Raw genomic sequence first — 21448 nt, 5'->3', positions numbered from 1 at the left:
TCCTGAGTAACATACTTCCAATTAGTTCCGTCTATTCTTTTGATGTCGTCTACCTACCTCATCTTGGTCGTCTATCTTTGTAAGTTCTCCAATATTGTATTGTGGCGTTCCAATTAAGGTTTGGTCATTTTTGTTGTGATATCCTCCGGCGATGTCGTCCACCTATCTTATCTGTTGTCGTCTATCTTTTTAAGGTCTCCAATGTTGTATTCTGGCGTTCCAACGTTGGTCTTTTTGTCTGTTAATATGATCTGTGATGGTCCATTTAAGTTTGACAATGTTCGTTCCTCTTTTTATCTGACAGTCGTAAACCTAACATTGCTCTTTCCATTGCCCTTTCTTCTGTTGTGGCTAGTTAATTTATATTTGCTTTGGTTAGGGTTACCTAACGTTTGACATCTATATGTCATGATAGGAAGGATGCAATTTTTAAACACTTTACTTCTCGGAGGTATTTTGCAATTCCTCAGTATGCAACTTGTTCTATGTGTGCAGATGTGTGCAGATTTACTCTCATTAAATTTTATTTGCCATTTTCTGGTCCAGGTATGTATTGTAGTTACTGATAGTTGGAATTATCAGTCGCTTCTTAACTAGTGTCTTCTATCGCATCCGCAAAGGTAACAATAGTGTTTTTTTCTAGCTCTGGAATGTCAATAGGTGCAGGAACGGACCTGCTATGATGCTATGCTATGATTCTAAGATTTCTAAATACTGTTTAGGCATGAACGTTATTACAGTTTAAACCCCCAGTCAGACTTTATAAAATACCTGTTCTATGTCCAAGAAGATTATAGAGCACACTTTTTTTTCTTCTAATGTTTTTTCTTATTAACGAAAACGGAATATGGAGATCCAGGTATAACCATGAACTCTACCAACTGTTCAAAGAGACACCGATCTCAGAATTCGTTAAACTTCAGAGACTTCGCTGGGCTGGTCATGTAGTAAGAATGGAGACAGAAAGATTGCCGAAGAGAGCCATAGATAGTAAAATGAAGGGCGCAAGACTAAAAGGAACGCCACGGAAAATATGGGAGGATGAAGTGGCAGCGGACGCGCAAAATTTGCTAGACGTGAGAACTTGGAGAAGATCGGCGCGGGACCGACAAGGTTGGAGGTATAGTTTGGAGGAGGCCAAGGCCCGATTTGGGCTGTAGCACCACTGGAGAGAGAGAGAGTTTCTCTTTTTCTTTCTATTATTGACTTCGGCTATTTTCCACAGTCTGGGAACATATCTCAATCTAAAAGCAGCATTTATTAGGTGTGTCAGCTTAGCTATGGCTTTTCTTGGTAGATTTTTTAATAGCTTTCCTGTCATGAGATCATATCCTGGAGCTTTCTTAGGATTTATATTCTCTTTTATCTTTGTTGATACTTCTCTAAATGATGTCAACGTTATTCTTTCTTCGGTTTGGATTGTTTCTTCCCATCTCAGTTCCTCACCATCATTGTCGTTGGCTTTGAACGTGCTTTCTAAATGATCTGCAAATCGTTCTATATACATTTTTTGAGTAATTATTAAAAATATAGTCTTTTAGCTGTTATTAATAAAGAATTTAAATTAAAATGTATAGAGCAGCTATTGTAGACAGTAAAAAAACACAAAATTAAAAATTAAGAATAAGGTACTCGTGTTACTAAATAAAAAGAATAAAATATGCGGACGATGAGCCAAAATAGTAGGAAATTCTAAACCTTCGGCTCGAGATGGAATATCTGGTATTTCCAACAATATATTTAATCGCTTATAATGGCAATTCCGTTATAATCAGTTTGTTCTTAACATATCTCATAATATTACACATATTGCACTTAAACATTAATTAAAACATGTCAAAACAGATATAACACAATCATTTCTAAAATAATAATAATAATAATGAGATGATAACCAAAGTTGTTTTAAGGACACTGAATTTTCTTTTTTTACAGTATTAATTTTTTTATTAATCAACTAAATTCAAGAAAACAATACGTATACTAAAATTTCAGCCCTACTTCATCAAAATAGTTTAGTAACAGATAATCAGAAAATAGTTAACATTATTCCTGAAAACTTATAACGTAGGTTTGTGTTTTAAATATTTTTTTTCTCATTAAGAGAACTCCCAAATATCTCACCAATAGGCCAAAATTCAGTTGCAGAACCCCACAATTTTTTTTGTATATTTATTCCTAAAAAATCTTTTCATTTTCTCCTTAACAAAACTGCTAAATCTCTTCAACATAATATTAATCAACAAAAATTTTCCAGAATTATGGTTATACCAACTTTATTGGTATACGATACGTAATCTGTAATGTCTCTTTAAATCTAAACATTCCAAAAAAAATTTCAAAAGATACATTTAGTTAATTTGATTATATCGAACAGAGATATGGACCCAAAATACAGTTCCGATAGACCGACTAGAAGCTTTTGAAGTTTGATATACAGCAAAGTACAACAAATTTAATGGACAACTACGACAAACCAAGTACTACGTCTTCTTCAAGTGCCCTCTCCACCTCGGAGTTTGGCAATCATCATTGCTATTCGTATCTTTAAAGCTGTTGCTCTAAATAATTGGTGAGATGTGCACTGGAACCAGTCTCTTAAATCGCGCAGCCAAGATATACGTCGTCTCCCCACGCTTCGTTTGCCCTGAATCTTTCCTTGGATAATTAACTGGAGCAATCGGTACTTTTTCCCTCTCATCACATGACCAAAATATTCCAACTTTCTTCTCTTGATGATGATCAACAGCTCCCGTTCTTTGTTCATTCTTCGAAGAACTTCACTATTTGTTACTTTGTCTGTCCAAGGTATTTTCAAAATTCCAAAATTCTTTTGTATATCCAAGTACTACGTAACAAAGTTGTACTATGTAAAATTAAAACTGACTGCAAACTTATTCACGAAATTAATACTCTGTTAGTGGCGTGACATATTTAGTGGCGTGGCGAACAAATCTCACCCACTTTTTGTTTACCATTTTTTTAACTTTAAGGTTTAATTTCTATAGAAATATAATCAGTATAGTGTATTTATCATGATAAAATCAAAAAATTATTACAACAAAAATTTATTTTCAACATTTTTCAACCGCATTTTTATGTCAGTGTACAGATTTCTTTCAAATGGTCACCACAAACCCATTTTCCACATTTGGAACAGTATTTTTGATGGTTTAATCTTGAACCCTTCCACATGCATAACATCTTACTCGGAATTCGCTTTTAGCTTCGACTGGCTGCTCATCTTCCTCAATACCAAGCAGCAGTTTTGCACGTTGTCGTAGCTGCCTTGAGATGTCGTAGCTGCTTTTTAACTCCAAAATGTTTTTCCGAAAGGCTGCTATGAAGTTTTTGTAACACACTTATACTGTGTAATATTACCAGTACAATTTGTACGAACTATCAGGACTCTCTCACTTCCGATATATTAGACCATTGGAAAAAGGTACAGAGATGCTCATTAAACCCAGTACGCCTTTATTGTTCCACTGTATTTGGTTATTTACGGCCAAGTAGGTCTTACTTCATTTTTAAGTCATTTTTAAATCGTTCTCGTATGACTCTTATGCCATTATATTTCTTTTAACTGTAAGTTTTTCCAGGTTAGTCTAATCATTCTCTTTTACCTGTTTAACTATGATCCTCCGGAGACTTAGTTCTTCGGTTATATTCGGTTTCTCTTCAAGCTTACACTGACTTTAAACCTTTCAAAGCATCTTGGAATTCTATATGGAATAAATCTCACTGAACTGACGTAATGGAATTTTTAAAAAATTAAATTTTATATTGATTTTTTAGTAGCCGCTTAACAGTTAATCCGCCACAAGTCTTATTAGCCAAGTACTTAAAATAGTTCACAATGGATTATACAAAAAAAGGTGAAGAAAAAGTGGTATACAACTAATTTGGATTCAGAGCCGGAATGGGGATAAAAGAGGCTTTGCTTTCTTTACAAGTACTGTTGCAAAAGTGTTGCAACTAACAAAAGGATGTTTTCGTATACTTTGTCGATTTTGAAAAGGCATTTGATCAAGAAGAATGGAACAACACGGAAGATGTGGTACAGTGGACGAAAATGCTGATCCTGAACATAAGAGATTGGGTGGACTGTGGCCACAGGCGACTGGATTATTTCCTGACGCAGGTGCTCACAGGACACGGGTGTTTTAGGGCCTACCTCTATAGGATCGGAAAGGCTGATACAGATGAATGCCTATACTGTGGATACTCGGACACTGTGACACATACGATGTTAGATTGCAGCAGATGGATAGTGGAAAGGAACAGAATGGAGAGAGGGACAGGTGTGAATTTTGTTACAGTGAGAGAAATGATTGAGAGAATGATTGAAAATAAATTAGTTTGGACTAACATACACAGCTATATCCGTGCAGTGATCAAGAAAAAGGAAGAGGAAGAAAGATTGCTAAACCAACACTAAATGTAAGAGTGAATGATGCTGAAAGGTGAAGCTAGAAAAGTGGGTCACACTGTGTGAGTTGGAATGCGTGAGTCAGACTGTGGGGAAGGAGGAAATGCCCATCTGAAAATAATGCCGAACTAGGAGCGATGAGTGTCTTCTACGCGCTACCTGGAACGAGACAGGGAACCACCTTGCTGATGAATAGAGTGTGGATGTGTATGAATGGAGAATGAATGAATAAAGGTAGTGATTCGGAAGTGATGCCGGCCTTACAGCGGCCATTCCGCTTCCGGATCGCTGGATGACAGAGGAGTGTCTGGTTTTGCAGGTAGGCGTTCGGCGTAGACTCGGCGACGAGAGGGCATTTTAAATTACCTCGGGAACTATCGCCGGGAGTACGAAGAATGAATCCTGCACTAAAGTTAGCCAGGCGGCGCCCTGGACTGAGATGTCTTTTGAAGATTCTCTATAAAGACGAAAAAAAAAATTTGATCACGTGGAACATAACAAAATGTTAATCTTACTACAGAACATTAACTTAAATGATAATGAAAATTAATAAGAAACTTAAAATGGGTCGTAGAAAGAAAATGCAATTTTCATTTTACCACCATGAGTTTTGTTCACAAACTTTTCTGACACTTTCTTGAATCGAATCCAAAAAGTTGCACAACGATACATTTTGATGTGTAAAATTGGCAGTAGTGTTTTTTAGTGCTTTATTTCCTGCAAGTTTGTGTATGTTGTTTAATCTTTACTTGAATCTGATATTTAAAGAAGCTTGGTAACACCTATCTTCAGAAATAAAAATTAGTAGAGAATAAATTTCTTATATAAAATATCCAGATGACACTGTCGAACTAACTGATACAGACAAACTTTTACATAGATTTGGGAAGATAAAATTAACGAGAAAAAACCAAGGTTCATGTAATTCAAAAGAGGTAGAAAGTTCCTTTAACTATAAGGGTAAAAGATATTAGACCAGGGTCATTATTACAAATACCTTGGATGTTAAATTTATTGTAGGCATAAACCGGAATAAGAAATTAAAGCCATAATTTCTTAATATAGAGATTTATTTAAGTTGCGTGATCTACTCTGCGATACACATATCGATAGCAACATAGGATAGAAACTTGGTAAAAATAAAACGTTTTCAAAACATTTTTAAAAATGTCTTGGTATTTATGCAAAGCAAATGAAGAAGTTTCTTATAGACTTCTTCTTCTTCTCGTAGCAATGCAACCTGGAATGAGGCTTGACTGACTACACAAGTTGTTTGCATCTCAAACGATTGTCCATAGTAGTTCAGTCGGTGAATAGCTCCATTGTTTTTAAATCTGACATATGTTATCTCTCCACCTCATTTGTAAGCATCCAAAGGGCCTTATCCCTATCGAAATCTCCTCCCAAATTAACTTGGCAATGCGATAATTGGTATGATGTCGCGCATATCACATAATTCGAGAATATGGGCTGGATCTTAATACCAACAAAACAAAGTACATGGTAGCTAGTAAACGCGAAATATTAAATACACATCTTTTAGTAACCAAACAGTCAATTGATAGGGTAATCAGCTACACATATCTTGGTACTAATATGAACAGCCAATGGGACCACTCTACTGAAATAAAACAACGCATAGGGAAAGCAACATCAGCGTTCGTAAAGATAAAGTCTCTTTTCAGAAGTCACGATTTAACACTTAGTACCAAAATCTCTATCATCAGATGCTATGAATTTTCTACATTATTATACGGAGTAGAGGCATGGACGCTCTCGGAAGCTTTTTTAGGAAAGCTCGAGGCCTTCGAGGTGTGGTGTTACAGGCGCATCTTACGAATTTCATGGAAGGACCGTGTGAATAATATTAAAGTCCTACGTAGAACGGACAATGAATGCGAGATCACTAAGACAAACAAAGAGTGCAACTTATTGCAACTCATTCTTCAGGGCAAGGTAGTTGGAAAGAGAGGACCAGGAAGAAGAATATCTTGGCTTCAAAACCTAAGGAAGTGGTTTAATACGAGTACGTCTACAATCGGACTATTTCGAATAGCTGCAAGTAAAGTTAGGATAGCTATGCTGATCGCCAACATCCGGAATAGATAGACACCGTAAGAAGAAGAAGAAGAAGCGATAATTAGGGAGCCTACGTAAGTGACCATCCAGCCCATCTCAGGCGTTGGGACCTTAATAGAGACATTATAGAAAAACCAATGTTTAGAAAGTTTTTTCTTATTCTTTTTCTTTGTTTTATGTAGACAGGACTCTGTCTGTTTTCAATATGTCTCCAGTAAACTGTCGTTGGGGAAGCGTCTCTTGCCGTCTTTACTACTCTATTTGTTGTTACTCGACTTATAGGATCGATCTATTCTACTCTTCTATTTCTTACCCAGTCCTTAATGGTGTCCACATTGCATCTACGTAATATATCAGTACGTCTAGCTCTGATTCATAGTGATTTGCTGTCAATGTTTCTAAGTGTTTCTCTCTGCTGTTTCTGAAATCCTTTTTGTCCTCTCTGTGTCAGGTCGTGTTTCTGCTGCGTATGCCATTATTGGTCTAATGCATATTATTAAATTTAAGTATGTCTGCTGGTTCTATACACCTTCAGGTATTGTACGTACATTTTCAATTTATTCGAATTCTCCGTAGAAAAAAGTTTCAAGTAAATTTTGACTGCCTTGCAAAATAAGTCAACTAACCCCGGATACGGGTTTAGTTGACTAACGGCCTGGGGTTAATAGACTCAATATTTTCTTAGTTTTATCATAAGGGTAATAATAGAGATACAATCCAAAAACAAATACAGATTTAATTTTTTACTTTTATTTACATTTTACATTAATAAAATATAACAATTAAAAACGAAACTCACACATCATCTGAATTACAATTGATACATATGAAAAAAGTGATATTACCTTTGTTCGTGCATTTGATGTGAGCCCATCTGCTGCAATGGGAGCATTGCACCGAGTCATCACCTCTAGTGCTATTTCGATAGGGTTCTTCACATACTAAGCACTCAGTTTCACCCTCATGTTCTTAGAATATAGGGTCATAATAAGTTTTAGACGTAGATGAAATCGGAATTTCTTTCCGAAAAAGAAATTGTCGACCTTCTCTAATTTTCGTACTCTTTCTTTCTAAGTACGTCTTTCTTTTGGTTGTATGTTTTTCTTTTATGTGGACCTTTCTTTTCTTTCGCATTCTGTCTTCGCATTCTTTCGCGAGAGCATCTTTTATCGGAGTATCGGTTAAAATAGCAGTTTGTCTCTTCTTCCGTAATTTTCTCGGATTTTGTCAAAGACCTGCTTTAACAAACGGCCTTACTTCTTCCAAGGAAAGCAATATCGAACTTGGAGGTTCTATTTTTGTTGATACAACTATGTTTGCAGACAAATTGTAGTTGACATCTGGGAAATGTTCTAGAATTTCCGATGGATTCTCCTTGATTTTTGCTTTCTCCAATGTTAAAATATTTCTGTTGGTTTCGGAAGCGTTTCCTCCTTCATTTGTTGGTGTAGCCCTGTCTGTCACATATGTTGACAAGAAGTCACTCTTTGTGAAGATACCCTCATCCAGAGGACATATCTCTGTTTTACTAAACCCAGCCATTATACTGGTTGGCGTAGCAGCTAGAGGCAGACTCAGTTTTAAATGCCAGGAACTTCATATATGAAAAATGTCTTACCTGGATTGTTCGCCATTCAGTTATCCATAGCTGAATTGCAGTATTTTTTAGGGGTCCGTAAACACTCTATCTAGATAGTTGGGGTTTGCCGACTTAGTCAACAGACCCCGGCACAGCTTAGTCAACAAGGCCCATGCGCCATCCTGTCATTCTTAGGTCCGTATGATAGACATGTGTTACGGTAGATCCGAATAAATCAAATCATAGGAAATTTATTTTACTTCTTAAAAATATCCAGTGAAATTTGTGATGAACGATTTTATAGATAATAGTACGAAAATGTTGAGAACCAAATTAATTACTTACTGAGGATGAATCTAGATTTCTCGTTCTAACCGACACAAAACACAAGCGACCATAACAGCGGTATTGACTACTAAGAAAAATAGAAAGAAAAATATATGGAGGAATCCAAGAACAAGGTTTGTGGCGTAGGCGCTACAACTTTGAGTTATATAGAAGTTTTGGGGAACATGACGTTGTAAAATATATTAAATTAGCACGCCTTCGATGGGTAGGACATGTAATTAGGCGAGATGAAGATGCAACGATCAGAAAAATTTTCGACCGAAGAGGACCAGTGGAAAGACGAGCCAGAGGAAGACCAAAACTTAGGTATCAAGATAACATAGAGGATGATCTAAAATCCATCGGAGTTAAAGCATGGAGAAGAGTTGCCAGAGACAGGGGCGAATGGAAGATTGTTCTGAAGAAGACTTTGGCTCATAACGAGCTGTAATGCCACTGATGATGATAATGATTATACTAAGAAAGATTAAAATAAGAAAAATCAACTGTTTGTGTCATTTGCTACGTAACGAAAAATACTACTAATCAATTGATTATTAAGGGTAACATAGAGGGGAAACGAGGTATTAGAAGAAAAACAATGGTCCCGGCCACGTAATATCAGAAACCAAACAGAACTAGGCTTTAAAGAACTCATGCTTACAGCTGAAGACACATAAATATTTGGCACCATAATCGCCACCTTCAATATTGGAGACGGCACATAAAGAAGAAGAAGGAATATTAAATGGCCAACATCGAATGTAAAACCTCTATAACTATATGTTTAAATTATCTATATTAATTGTTGGTCCAGTAGAAAATTAGTTAGATAGACACATGTATCCGTTAACTGGAGATAATCTTCTTCTTCTTCTTCTAATGGCGCTACAACCCTTTGTAAGTCTGAACCTGCTTAATAATGTTCTTCCATTCTGCTCTGTCGGATACTTTCCTTCGCCACTGCCTGATGTTCATAGTTTTAAGATCCCCCTCTACGTCGTCTATCCATCTTTTACGGGGCCTTCCTCTTGTTCTATTTCCTTGGGGCTTCCATCTCTGGACTACTTTTACAGCTCGATTATCTGGCATTCTTTCTAGGTGACCAAGAAAGTTTAGTTTTTGTGACTTTACAAATCTAACAATATCTCCGCTCTGCATTTGTTGATCCAGCTCGTGGTTCATTTTAATTCTCCACGAACCATCGCTGCATTGAGTTGGTCCAAATATCTTCCTTAGTATTTTGCGCTCAAATATTCTCAGTTGATTTTCATCAGTGGTTGAGAGTGTCCACGTTCACATCCATATGTGATAATATCAAAGGCCTGCGTCATATCTCCATCTATTCTCACCATAGCTTTGGAACCCTCCAGAGTCATTCGTATAAGTTTAACCAACTTATTGGGTATCCCTAACATAGATAATTGCTTTAACATCTTTTGTCGATCTACTCCATCAAACGCCTGTTTGAAATCGATACAAGTTGTAAATAGGTATGTTATATTTAACACATTTTTCATGTAGACCTCTTAACATATGTATTTGGTCTATAGTTGGTCTCTTTGGTCTGAAGCCACATTGGTATTCACCAATCATCTCTTCCAAAAACGATTCCAGGCGGCTGTATATAATCCCTGATAATATCTTGGAGACGACATTTAAAACCCTGTTATGCCCCTATAATTTTTGCAGAGTCGTTTGTTTCCCCCTTTGTACATAGGAAGTATGATTCCTACTTCCAATCTTCTGGGATGACTTTTAGTGTCCATATGCTGTCGATTAGTTTATGGATACGCCTCCATAGCGCATGTCCACCATTCTTTATCAGTTCTTCAGTTATTCCATCTGTGCCAAGTGCTTTGTTATTTTTTAGATGTTTTATGACGTTTATTGTTTCTTCGAATGTTGGTTGCTCAACTAGTTGTTCTGCTGTATGGTGAATTATTTCTTCATCTTCGTTTTGTTCTTTTTCTGGGTTTAACAGCTCTTGAAAATGCTCCTTCCACCTTTTCATTATTTCCTCTTTCTCGCTGATAATTGCCCCACTTTTGTCCTTGTAAACTGTTGATCTTGTCATGTATCCTTGGGTGTATTGCTTGGTTTCCTTGTAAAATTTTCTAGTCTCTCTTCTGTTATTATAATCTGTAATTTGTTGTATTTTCTATTCAATATTTCTCTCTTTTTCCTTCTACATATTTTCTTTGCATCTTTTCTGAGTTCTTCATATGCCCTTCTATTCAATCGGGAATCCCTTTGTAGACATTTCTGTCTAGCTACATTTTTGCTATTTATTACTTGTTGGTAATCTTGCTCAAACCATTCCTGGTTTCTTTTGCTTGAGGTTTCACCTAATATTTCCTTTGCCATATTTGTAATTTTCGTTTGGATGACATTCCATTCTTCTTCAATGTTGTTTTGTTCTCCTCTTTCATTTAATTAACTGCAGATAATAGTTAAAAGATATTTCACATATCCATCATTAAACACTTTTTAAATACTATTACAACACATTTAATTATTTTGACATAATTTATGTAAAATTTACTAAATATACTTGGATAAACGCAATATCTGAATCACACCAAAGTCACATTCTCAGAACGCTCAAGATTTTTCTCTGATCCGAATAAATTTTCTCGTATTTTTCTTAAAACTACTTCCTCTTCATCCGCAAAATTCCCCGAGAATAATTTTTAACACTCGAAATCAGTAGCAAGTTAATTTAGTTTTCATATTTTTGTTAAATCCATGGGCTAATAGCATATTCTGATATTTTCTGACAAATAAACTTTACGTGATAAATACTAATACTGTGAGTACATTTAAAGAATTCACCAATATTTTTCATAATATTGTTTAATAAAGAACTTAATATTGATTTCTTGTCATTTTAAATAAATACACAGTCTAAGTTAAAATATAAACAAAAATTTAATACAAACAACCTTAGACTGTACAGTGCCAACAAGCTGCCACCTAAATCGTTACAAAACAAACAAGTAATGTTGGAATTACCATTAAGAGTCAGTTATGAATCGATATAAAAATCGAGATATAAAATAACCGTGAGGTGAAGACAATCCAGTCTGGTTCAAGAAAGTCAAGGCAGTTAGTCTCCGTTAATGTTTAAGTTAGTAAGACTGTGATAATGTTGATCAGAAGTTACTTGTGTGTTTTGTTGGTGTTAATTTTTGAAAACAATGGGGTTTTCTCACGTAAGTAATTACTTCTATTTACTTTGTTTGCTTAATTAACTAATATAACATTTTAAATAATAAACATGTGCCTTAATTAATGTTTATAAATATTCCAAATACATTTACAAAATAAAACAAGTGTTTCAAAAGCAGAATTTTTATAAAATACAAAAATACGCAATTTTGAAAATTTTTTATAATTAAAAATAAAATTCTATGTAATATGTTAATATGTACGTACTATGTCTCTTATTTACTATAGTTTTAAAATTATAATGTAATTAAAACAGTTGATTTATTTTTTCGCATTTATTGCGTTTTTTTTTCGTGAGATTTGTACAAATTTTAGATTGGGTGACATAGTTTTCTTCTTCTAATGGGAAATAGCTGCTCAGGACCGACAACAATGGAGGCAAATAGTAAACGTGGCCAAGACTCACATAGAGTTGTAGAGCCAAATGATGATGATGATGACATAGTTTTCTTGAGATACTATTTTTTTTCTGAAAACCTTTTATTGAATTCTGAAGTAGCTATGTCTTCTATGTCTTCATATACGATTGGTTCTACACCATCCGTCTCCCACTTTCTAGCCTCTTTCTTTTTCTAGTTCCATACAGCAGCTCTAAATAATGATATAGTCGGTTTTCCGTACCATTCTCTTAAATTTTTTAGCCATGATGTTTTTCTTCTACTAGCACCATGTTTACGTGTGTACCAGAAGTATTTCAGTTTTCGTTTATTTATTATATTGACCAGTTGTGTTTAGTGAAGCTGTCCAAGGACCTCCTCATTTCTAACTCTGCCGACCCAGCTTATTCTTAGTAGTCGTCTCTATACCCACATCTCAAAGGCTTCCAAGCGTTTAAGTATATCTCCATTTAAAGTACACGCTTTCAATCAAAGCAATATGTCATTCTAAAGCATAGATTCATACTAAGATAGTGATTGCAAAGTACGTTTCTTATTTTAACAAATGCAGCTCGGGCTTGTTCTATTAGACTTTTAATTTCTGCGGTTGCATGCCAACTCTCATTGATATTAGTGCCGAGATTCTAGCCGCCCCCTTTCCCTATTTCCCCAACCATCATTTTGGAGGTTTCTGGTTCTCATGGCATCATTCACTGATTTGTTCCAAGTCTGCCTCTTTTCCCTTGATGATCTGGCTTCCACTTTTATATTTTAAAAACCATATTTTTTTGATATTCACCTTAAGAGGCAGTACAACTTTAGTCTTTTTGCTTGTATGGTATTAATATCTTCTTTGGTATCAATGTATTTTTGATTCTATCTAGATCAACCTCAAATCTCGCTCTTATTTCTTTAGTAGTGACTTTCTTCCAACTGCCAAAAATCCAATTGAGTGCTTTTAATCTGTTTTCGTTTTTTTTTTAAATTTTCCATACCTGTGATTCGTATATTGCAATGACTTCTATAATACTCTTGTAAGTCGTCTTTTAAATCCCATTTTCATATTCCTTTTTCAAATTACCTGTTGCTGTTGTCTTATTACAACGTTTCCTAGTATTATCTCATTTCTAATGTCCTCGTCGCTGCCCCCTTCTGAAATTAATTACCCAAGATATTTATATTTGTGGCATATTACTGCATACTCAATTTTATCTTCAGTCCCCATTGTAAATACTCTTTATTTAGTTTACCATGCAGTGGGCATTTTATTTTTTATTAGGGATAGGATTGTCTATTTGTCTGATTAGAGAATCTATTGCATCTGGCTGAATGACAAATGTTTTCTTCCCGAGCCTGAGAGCCCTGTACCTTTCATTGAAAGATTAGTTATTCAGTAAGATATAGTATTTGATTCCTATAAGCATATGGCCATGGTAGAAAATTTTGATTCTTCTTCTTTCTTTATTCTAGGACAAATGCCTGTTTAAAATAAATTCATCCACCTGCATCAACGTTTAGATTGTCGCTCCACCTTTTTCGGCCCATACTTCTTCGTTCCGTTGGTGATTTATCTCGACCGATTGTTACCATTCTTCTTTCTTTTAAGCTGCTTATACATTCATTTTACTTATCTTTTCTGTTTAGCAACGACCCATTAACATTGTCTATATAACATGTATTTCTTATATTTTCACTTGTTTCTCTACGTAGAATACTCTTTCCAGCTATGACATGAAATACAGTCATTTCTGTTATTTCAAGCAATTTTTAAGCAGTTTTAAGAAATTTTTTTTTAAATATGCCTAGAAGTTCTTGTTCGTAACCTGCACTTCATAAAATTACTTCATTCGTGGCATGTGCGTTTCATGGCACTTCTTAGAGTTTCCGTAATTTCCATATTACGAATACCTCAATGCGGTTTAGTGATCTAACCTTAAGAAAGTAAGTTTCTACACCATAAAGTAAAATCAGCCTTATGCCCTCTAAGGGAAAGTGAAAAATTATAAGCTAATAGAAAATTTGTGTTTGACAAAAATGTTGTTGATAAAAGCGGGTATCACAAATAATGTGATATGCTCTATAGCATTTTCATTGTCTGTCGAGATAGCATTGATTATCGGTTATTGGCGTTTTGCCATAAATTTGGTCTCAGTAGCGTTGATCTTAAGAGCAAAATAATAGGTATGTATATTATAACATAATATCTCCTTCTTCTTTTTCTTTTTATGTAGACATGATTCTGTCAGGTTTACAATCACGCTTTTAACCAAATATACTTTAAAGAGTAGCGAAAATGTACAGTATTCGTAAAAGAGAATTTTAACAAAGCTTGGCACTTTCTTTTCTTTGCACAAATTGTTTGTCCCTTAGTAATTATATTCTTCGCTATTTATTTGCATACGACCAATCATGACATATGGGATAGAAGTGTGCAAAGATACCAACAAAACGAAACAGATGCTAAGGGTTGCCGAAATGAAAACTCTAAGAACAATGGTGGGCAAAACAAAAAGGAACAGGGTGAGAAATACAAATGTCATAGAGCAGTGCAAAATTCAAGATATTGTAAGATGGGGAAGGCAGCGTAAGAGGATGTGGTACAATCATGTAAGACGAATGGATGAGAGTAGACTCCCAAAAATTTACATATAGCATATAATAATTAACATCTATGGCATCTCCACCTGGTAGAAATTTGCTTTGAAAAATGGTCTCCGGCAGTCACGATGCTCGTTTAACGTTTGCGTAGTCTTTCAGAGTGACCATTCATGCGTCACTTCACTTTGTCCTTATATCTGCCATGTTCTATAAGCTGCTCTGCCAAAGGAACTACAAAACTCGATTTGGAATATCATGTTTTGGTTAGTCTCTGTGTATGGTTGTGTCAGACTGGTCGTCATCTGAATTTGACTTCTGCTTCCCTTCTTCTTTAGAGTCTACCCTTTCGAGATTTCTTTTAAAATCCCCCTCTGCAAAGAATGTTTCTGTTGATCTTAACCTTCATGAGACTCACTGTCAATGGGTAGATCTTCGTCAGAATCTGAGCCAGGAACAGGTTCCTCTAAATCCCACCCCCTAGATTAGTCTCCTCTGATTTGCATGAAAATTTGGATATTCGCCGTGTGCAAGTACTTGGAGGGATACGAGAAACGATCGTGCGCCTGCAGCGGTGAAATCTTGCAACTTCATTAGCATATTTCATAAGTAGTTATTAAAGAAAATTGGATTTTGAAAATGCTATGTTATAAATTTTAAAAGTATAACAAAAAATAGTAAATTCAAGTTCTATCGGTTTTTAACTTCTAAGCACAAATTAATGCAACGAGAAGAGTGGATTTGACAGTGGACATTAAATTAAAGTTCACAAAGTGCAAATTTTAATAATAATCATGTTGGTTCAAGTTTGTTTACAATTTTATTTTTTTCTTAATTTAAAAAAAATGCTAAATATTTCTGCAAGTTCGCATTACGCCACCCAAATGACAGTGACAGGAGAAGAATTAATTATTTTAAACCAATGTGGTATATCTTTCTTTGAAAGGTTTGAATTGAAAAAAGATACAAATATGCAATTTAGTCTAAAATAAATATCAGTTAAAATGTACTTTAGGTTGTCATTCTGAAATCGGGCGTTAATGTCGCCCCAAAATATTGATATGATATGCAATTATTAACTATATTTTACGGTGGATGATAGTTGGTTGAAAGGATATTTTATGATTTATTTTCTGGAATCCAGTTTTTATTATTGCATCCATATTAATAGTAATACTGCAATTTAATAATAAATTTTATTTACTAGATACAATGTTTACCTTTTAATAACCTCATAACCTTAATCTTAAATGTCAAATAATGAAATGCAAACGTAAAAAATATACTTCAAGTTAATTATTGATATATATATATATATATATATATATATATATATATATATATATATATATATATATATATATATATATATTCCAATAATGATTGTATTAAATAAATAGGTTTAAGTTATTTTAAGTTTTACATAATAGCGCTAACACCTTCGCTGATTTATGCTACTAGGTGTCGCTATTCGGAACTTGCACATAGCGAATATTATACTTACCCTCTACTTCAGAATTGGATGTGTGCCCTTGATTGCTTTTTTATTTTTTAGAAAAAAATCATGTAATTGTAATTTTAAACAATTTAAAATAATTTAATTATAGAGTGACATTCAATTTAGATTAGGTACTTTACGTTACTGTTTTAATTTTTTATCACAAAATTTCTACGTTTTTTAAAACCAGCCCTTGCGAAGAAATTTGAATAGGTGTAGCATTTTTTTTTATTGAAAGTATAATTACAATATATTTTTTAATCAAAATGCTATGAATTTATTTTATTTGAACTTAAAAAACAACCCTTATTATTTTATTAGTTTTTTACTCATAACTCTGATAGCTTTTAAGCTATGAAGTATGTATAAACCATTTTGTAGGTTTTTTTTAAGGGCACTACGATTATTTAAATAAATTTTAATATTTAAAATTTATTATTTATAAACGAGTTGTAGTTGAAAGTCTCTAATCACGAGTGTATGTAAACTTTGAACAGCAATATCTTAAACATTTTTTATCTCAACAGAAAAACAAAATAAAACCAAGATGTTCAGAAAAGCAAAACCGATATTTTTTTACTCTTTAAGTTTTAAGATAAGAAAATAAAGCATTTTTCTAAATTTAAAAAAAAATTTCTACAACTTTAAAATCAAATTTTTTTAAAAATAAGCAATTTGAACCGGTTAAACTTACTGACTATATAAATAATCCATAAAGTAAATTGCAAAGCTGTAACGATCAATTTTATTTGGGGTGCTAATTAGGAATGATTTTGACGATGTTTTTACCAAAAAAGCGACCAACTTTATTTTGAGTGTAACTAAGATTAGTTTTGATGCTAGAAACTAAAAAGAAAACAAAATGAAGTTTAAATATTATCAAACAGTTTTGGTGAGTTTTCCCCAAAATGTGCTTCATGTTTTGGCTATTTCACGTTAAAATATTCGATTTTGAATTTGACCAATAAGAACCTGCTTCTTCTGAATTCCAATTCTGCTTGTACTGGGTCTACAGACTTCATAAATACACAATTTTTTTGTTTCTGTAAGCTAAATTTTTGCTAAGAATATTTTTTTAGATAAATATTTCATTATCATCAGTTGGCACTACAGCACTCCGTGAGCTCTGGCCTGTCTAAAGGCATTCTTCCATCCTTTCCTGTCGAGTATATGTCTTCTCCATTACCTTACGCCAATATCCCTTAAATCGTCCTGCATATCCAGATACTTGAGTTTAAGTCGCCCCCTTCTTCTTCTTCCGACCGGCCTATTTAGCATGGTTATTTTAAAACGATCACTTTCGCCCATCTGCATAATGTGGCTCACCTATCTTTTACGATATCTGTATCACCAAAAAGTCTATGGAGTTCGAAATTATATCGCCTTCTCCACAGATCCTGTTCGTTAACTTCGCCAGATATGGTGCTCAATACTTTTCTCTCAAATATTCATAGTATCTCTTCATCTTGGGTCATCATTGTCCATGTTTCTGATCCACATGTAAGCACTGGGCGTATTATTGTTTTATAAAATTTGCACTTTATTGCCTGTGACATATTTTTTGCTCTTAGTTGAGGACCTTGGCCAAACAGCGGTTAGCCAAACAACCTTAGCGGTTGTTTTTGCAGTCAACCAGTGACCCTAAGTAGCAGAACTCTTTCACCGTTTCTATAGTTTCAAGTTGCATTTTTAAGTTATTTTGTTGCATTCTCGATATAGTCGGCATATATTTAGTTTTCTGGAAGTTAATCAGAAGTCCTATGTTTTTTGTGGCGTTTTTAATACTTGTGAAAACTTCAACTGCTTAATTTCGAGCTCGTCTAGTAATCACGATATCATCAGCATATGCCATTATTTGTATACTGGGGTACATCTCGTACCTGCTAAGTTATCCCCGAATCTCTCATAACTTTTTCTAACGCTAGGTTGAACAGCGTTAATGATAGCGCATCTCCTTGGCGCAGTCCTCTGTTAGTTATAAATGGTTCTGAAAGATCCCCTTGTACTCGCACTTTAAATTCAAATCTTTTTCTCATTATCATTTTAATTAATTCTACCAATTTACGAAAATCTACGAAGATATAATGGAAGCCTATGCCGTACTCCGTCGTTTTTTCTAATATTTATCTGATGGATGATATATGATCAATGGTAGATCTGTTCTATATCGATAAATATGTAGATTTAGGTTATTTGCGAAAAACCGTCTAAAAACGTGGTTTGTATTTTAAAAAATGAACATTTTTACTCGTTATTAACTTAAAAAGTATTGACTGAGTGCTTAGAATTAGTCAATGAAGTGTTATTCATTCCCGAGAACAACTGGCTTTCATCTCCCAAAAAAAAGTCTCCCAAAGTGAAGCAGAGGCTAAATCCAAATTTTCATGCAAATCCTTCTTGACGAGAAAAACGGTTATTTACTAGAGTATACCAAAGCACTTGATCTTTAGTTTTTATTTATAGTATACAAGTGACTTAGGTGTTTTTAGTAACGATTTATCACTTAAATGAAATAATTATCTTTATACTTTAGAGGTCTTTGAAAGCATTAATCAAGTAATTATATAGAACTTGTTTTTTGTTTGGGTGATGTTAATTAATTCATATTTCTTTTATCTGGTATGTTGTTTGTTTTTTGTATCTATAATTTAAAAATATTATTTTGTTTTTACTAAATATATATGTTCCAGTGTGGAAAATTGTTATGTGAGTAGATATTTGTATAAACGTGGCTATAAAACGCATAAAAAAGTAAGTCTTTATTTTTTTTTGTATTTATTACATTATTATAGGATGTGCCAAAAGAAGCAGGACGGCGGAATATTTCCCGAAATTTACTGGATCGAAAAACTAAAAAACACGTTTTCAATATTTTTTAAAATCTATCTATCTATCATTACAGATCTGGATTTCTTAATTAAAAAATAAGCATCTTTTATAACGAGACATAAGAAAAATATCTATTCTGATCTATCTATCTAATTAGCCTCCTTCGATCCATCTTTGGACATAGGCCTCCCCAATCCTTTTCCATTCTTCTCTGTCTGTCGCTATAGTCATCCACCTAAAACCCACGTGCTTCTTGATATCATCTGCCCATCTCATTTGGGGCCTTCCTGTGCTTCGTTTATATTCCCACGGTCTCCAACTTATAAGAATTTTGTTCCATTGGTCTTTTTTCTGTCTTATATTGTGTCCTGCAAATCTCCATTTCAATTTTGCAACTTCTTGTCTAACATCCCTCACTTTTGTTTTCTCTCTTATCCACTGGTTTCTCTTTTTATCCTTTAATCTTATGTGCAACATTTGTCTTTCCATTGATCTTTGGGTTTTTATGATTTTGTCCATGTTTGCTTATGTAAATGTCCACGTTTGGGAACCATAAGTGAGAACAGGGAGTACGCATTGATTGTATACTTTGGTCTTAAGATGCTGTGGATATCTCTTGTTTTTAAGAATGTAGCTTAGTTTGCCAAATGCCGCCCATGCCAGTCTAACTTGTCTTTTTATCTCTATTGTTTGGTTTTCTTTGTTAAGTTTTATAGTTTGACCCAGATATATATAATCCTAAACTTGTTCTATTTCATCTTGTCCGATCCTCATTGTGATGTCTTCATCTGTAATTGTTATGATTTTGGTCTTGCTGTAATTCATATTAAGGCCTATCTTTTCAGCTTCTACGTCCAGTTCTTTCATCATTTCAAATAATTCTTCTTTTTTATCGGTTATCAATGCCATGTCATCAGCGTACCAGATGGTTCAAGCGTTGTCCACAAATTTTTATACCTTTTTCTTCCCATTCTAATCTTTTAAAAATATCTTCCCGAGCTTGATTGAAAAGTTTCGGTGATATTATGTCACCCTGTCTCACGCCTCTATTTATTTGTATTGATTGTGTTCCTTCATATCCTTTTTTCGAAAGCCTTTTCGAAATCTACGAACGCTATATATAGAGGAATGTGGTATTCGTTTGCTCGTTCTATAAGTATTTTCATACTTAGTAAATGGCTACTTGTGCTGAATCCCTTTCTAAAACCAGCTTGTTCTTTCGACTGGCATCCGTCGAATTTTGTCGTCAATCTATTGGTTAAAATTTTTGTTTATAGAGTTTATACATTACATTGAGGAGTGTTATAGGACGGTAGTTTTTTATATCTGCTTTATCCCCTTTCTTGTGTAGGATAATGGTTACGGATTCCTTCCAGTTGTTTGGGATTCTTTTTTCTTTTAATATCTTGTTAAAAAGGGAATGTAGAGTATTAATTACCACTTTTCCACCATATTTCAGCATCTCTGCAGTTATTCCATCTTTTCCAGGAGATTTGTTGTTTTTCATTTCTTTCAAGCCTTCTTTATTTCTGATTTGCTTATTTCTGGCTGTAGCTCTGAGTTGACATTTTTTATTTTAGCCTTAAGTTGGTTTTTAGTTTCTTCTGGTGGTTCCTCTTTTGTTTTATATAATTCTGAGTAGAAATAGTGGACAATATTTATGATGTCATCTTATTCTGATACTCTAGGAAAATTATTATGGAAACGATTTAATATTGTAACGATAATTTTGCCTGCTACATAGAGTATCAATATAAAGGGTTGAAAATTGGGGACAGAAATAGCGGTGGTAGAGATAGGGTAAGCAAAATAAACCAGAACGTTTGCGATCGGCTACTCAGGGTCTATTACGAGAACTGGGTCGTGAATAAGGGGATGACAAGGGGACTGAAATGGGGTAACTACCAAAAAGTAAAGCAAAAGGGGTACTTACATGAGTCTCCTGGACAAACAAAACACAAGAAGGTTCTCAAAGCTATTTAAAATGGACGCCGCTTAGAAGAATCCTCCTGTTGGATAAAAGAAAAGGCTCTTCCATCCTAAAAAGCACAAAAAGGGGTCTATGAAAATTAACAAAAAAAAAAAATACAGACATAATTCTGAATGATACCTCCTTAACCTATTTAGTTAAAGACTATAAATAATGTAAACACATACCAAAAATAGATCACTTGAGAAAGGCACTCTACCGAAACAGATGTAGTGATAAGATATTATAATAAATTTTGTGGAAGTTTTAAAATCAAATTTTTAAGTGTTTTATTGTTATCTTCTTCTTTAAGTTGAATCTTCTATCAAAGGTTGGAAATCATCATGGCTATGCGGACTCTGTTGACTGCCGCTCTAAAAAGTTCTGCACTACTGCATTCAAATCATTCCCTCAAGTTCTTAAGCCAGGATATTCTTCGTCCTTCCACATTTCGCTTTCCTCGGATTTTGCCTTGCATAATAAGTTGTAATAATGCGTATTTTTGCCCTTTCATCACATGTTCTAAGTACTC

The 21448-nt window shown here is 34.2% G+C and overlaps 1 protein-coding gene across 1 annotated transcript in view; it reads left to right on the top strand.

Annotated features, from left to right (window-relative positions):
- Positions 1–11479: 11479 nt before the first annotated feature.
- The window catches only part of LOC140446678 (ovochymase-like), a 97060-nt gene continuing 87091 nt past the window's right edge, over positions 11480–21448 (top strand). The window contains exon 1 of the mRNA XM_072539273.1: positions 11480–11632. Within this exon, the coding sequence (XP_072395374.1) occupies positions 11566–11632 (67 nt within the window). The 5' untranslated portion in view covers positions 11480–11565. The remainder of the gene's footprint in view (positions 11633–21448) is intronic.

Source organism: Diabrotica undecimpunctata, chromosome 7 (genome assembly GCF_040954645.1).
Source record: "Diabrotica undecimpunctata isolate CICGRU chromosome 7, icDiaUnde3, whole genome shotgun sequence".
Taxonomy (NCBI): Eukaryota; Metazoa; Arthropoda; class Insecta; order Coleoptera; family Chrysomelidae; genus Diabrotica; species Diabrotica undecimpunctata.
Note: the sequence above shows the minus strand (reverse complement) of the source record. Positions and strands in the feature narration are given on the sequence as shown.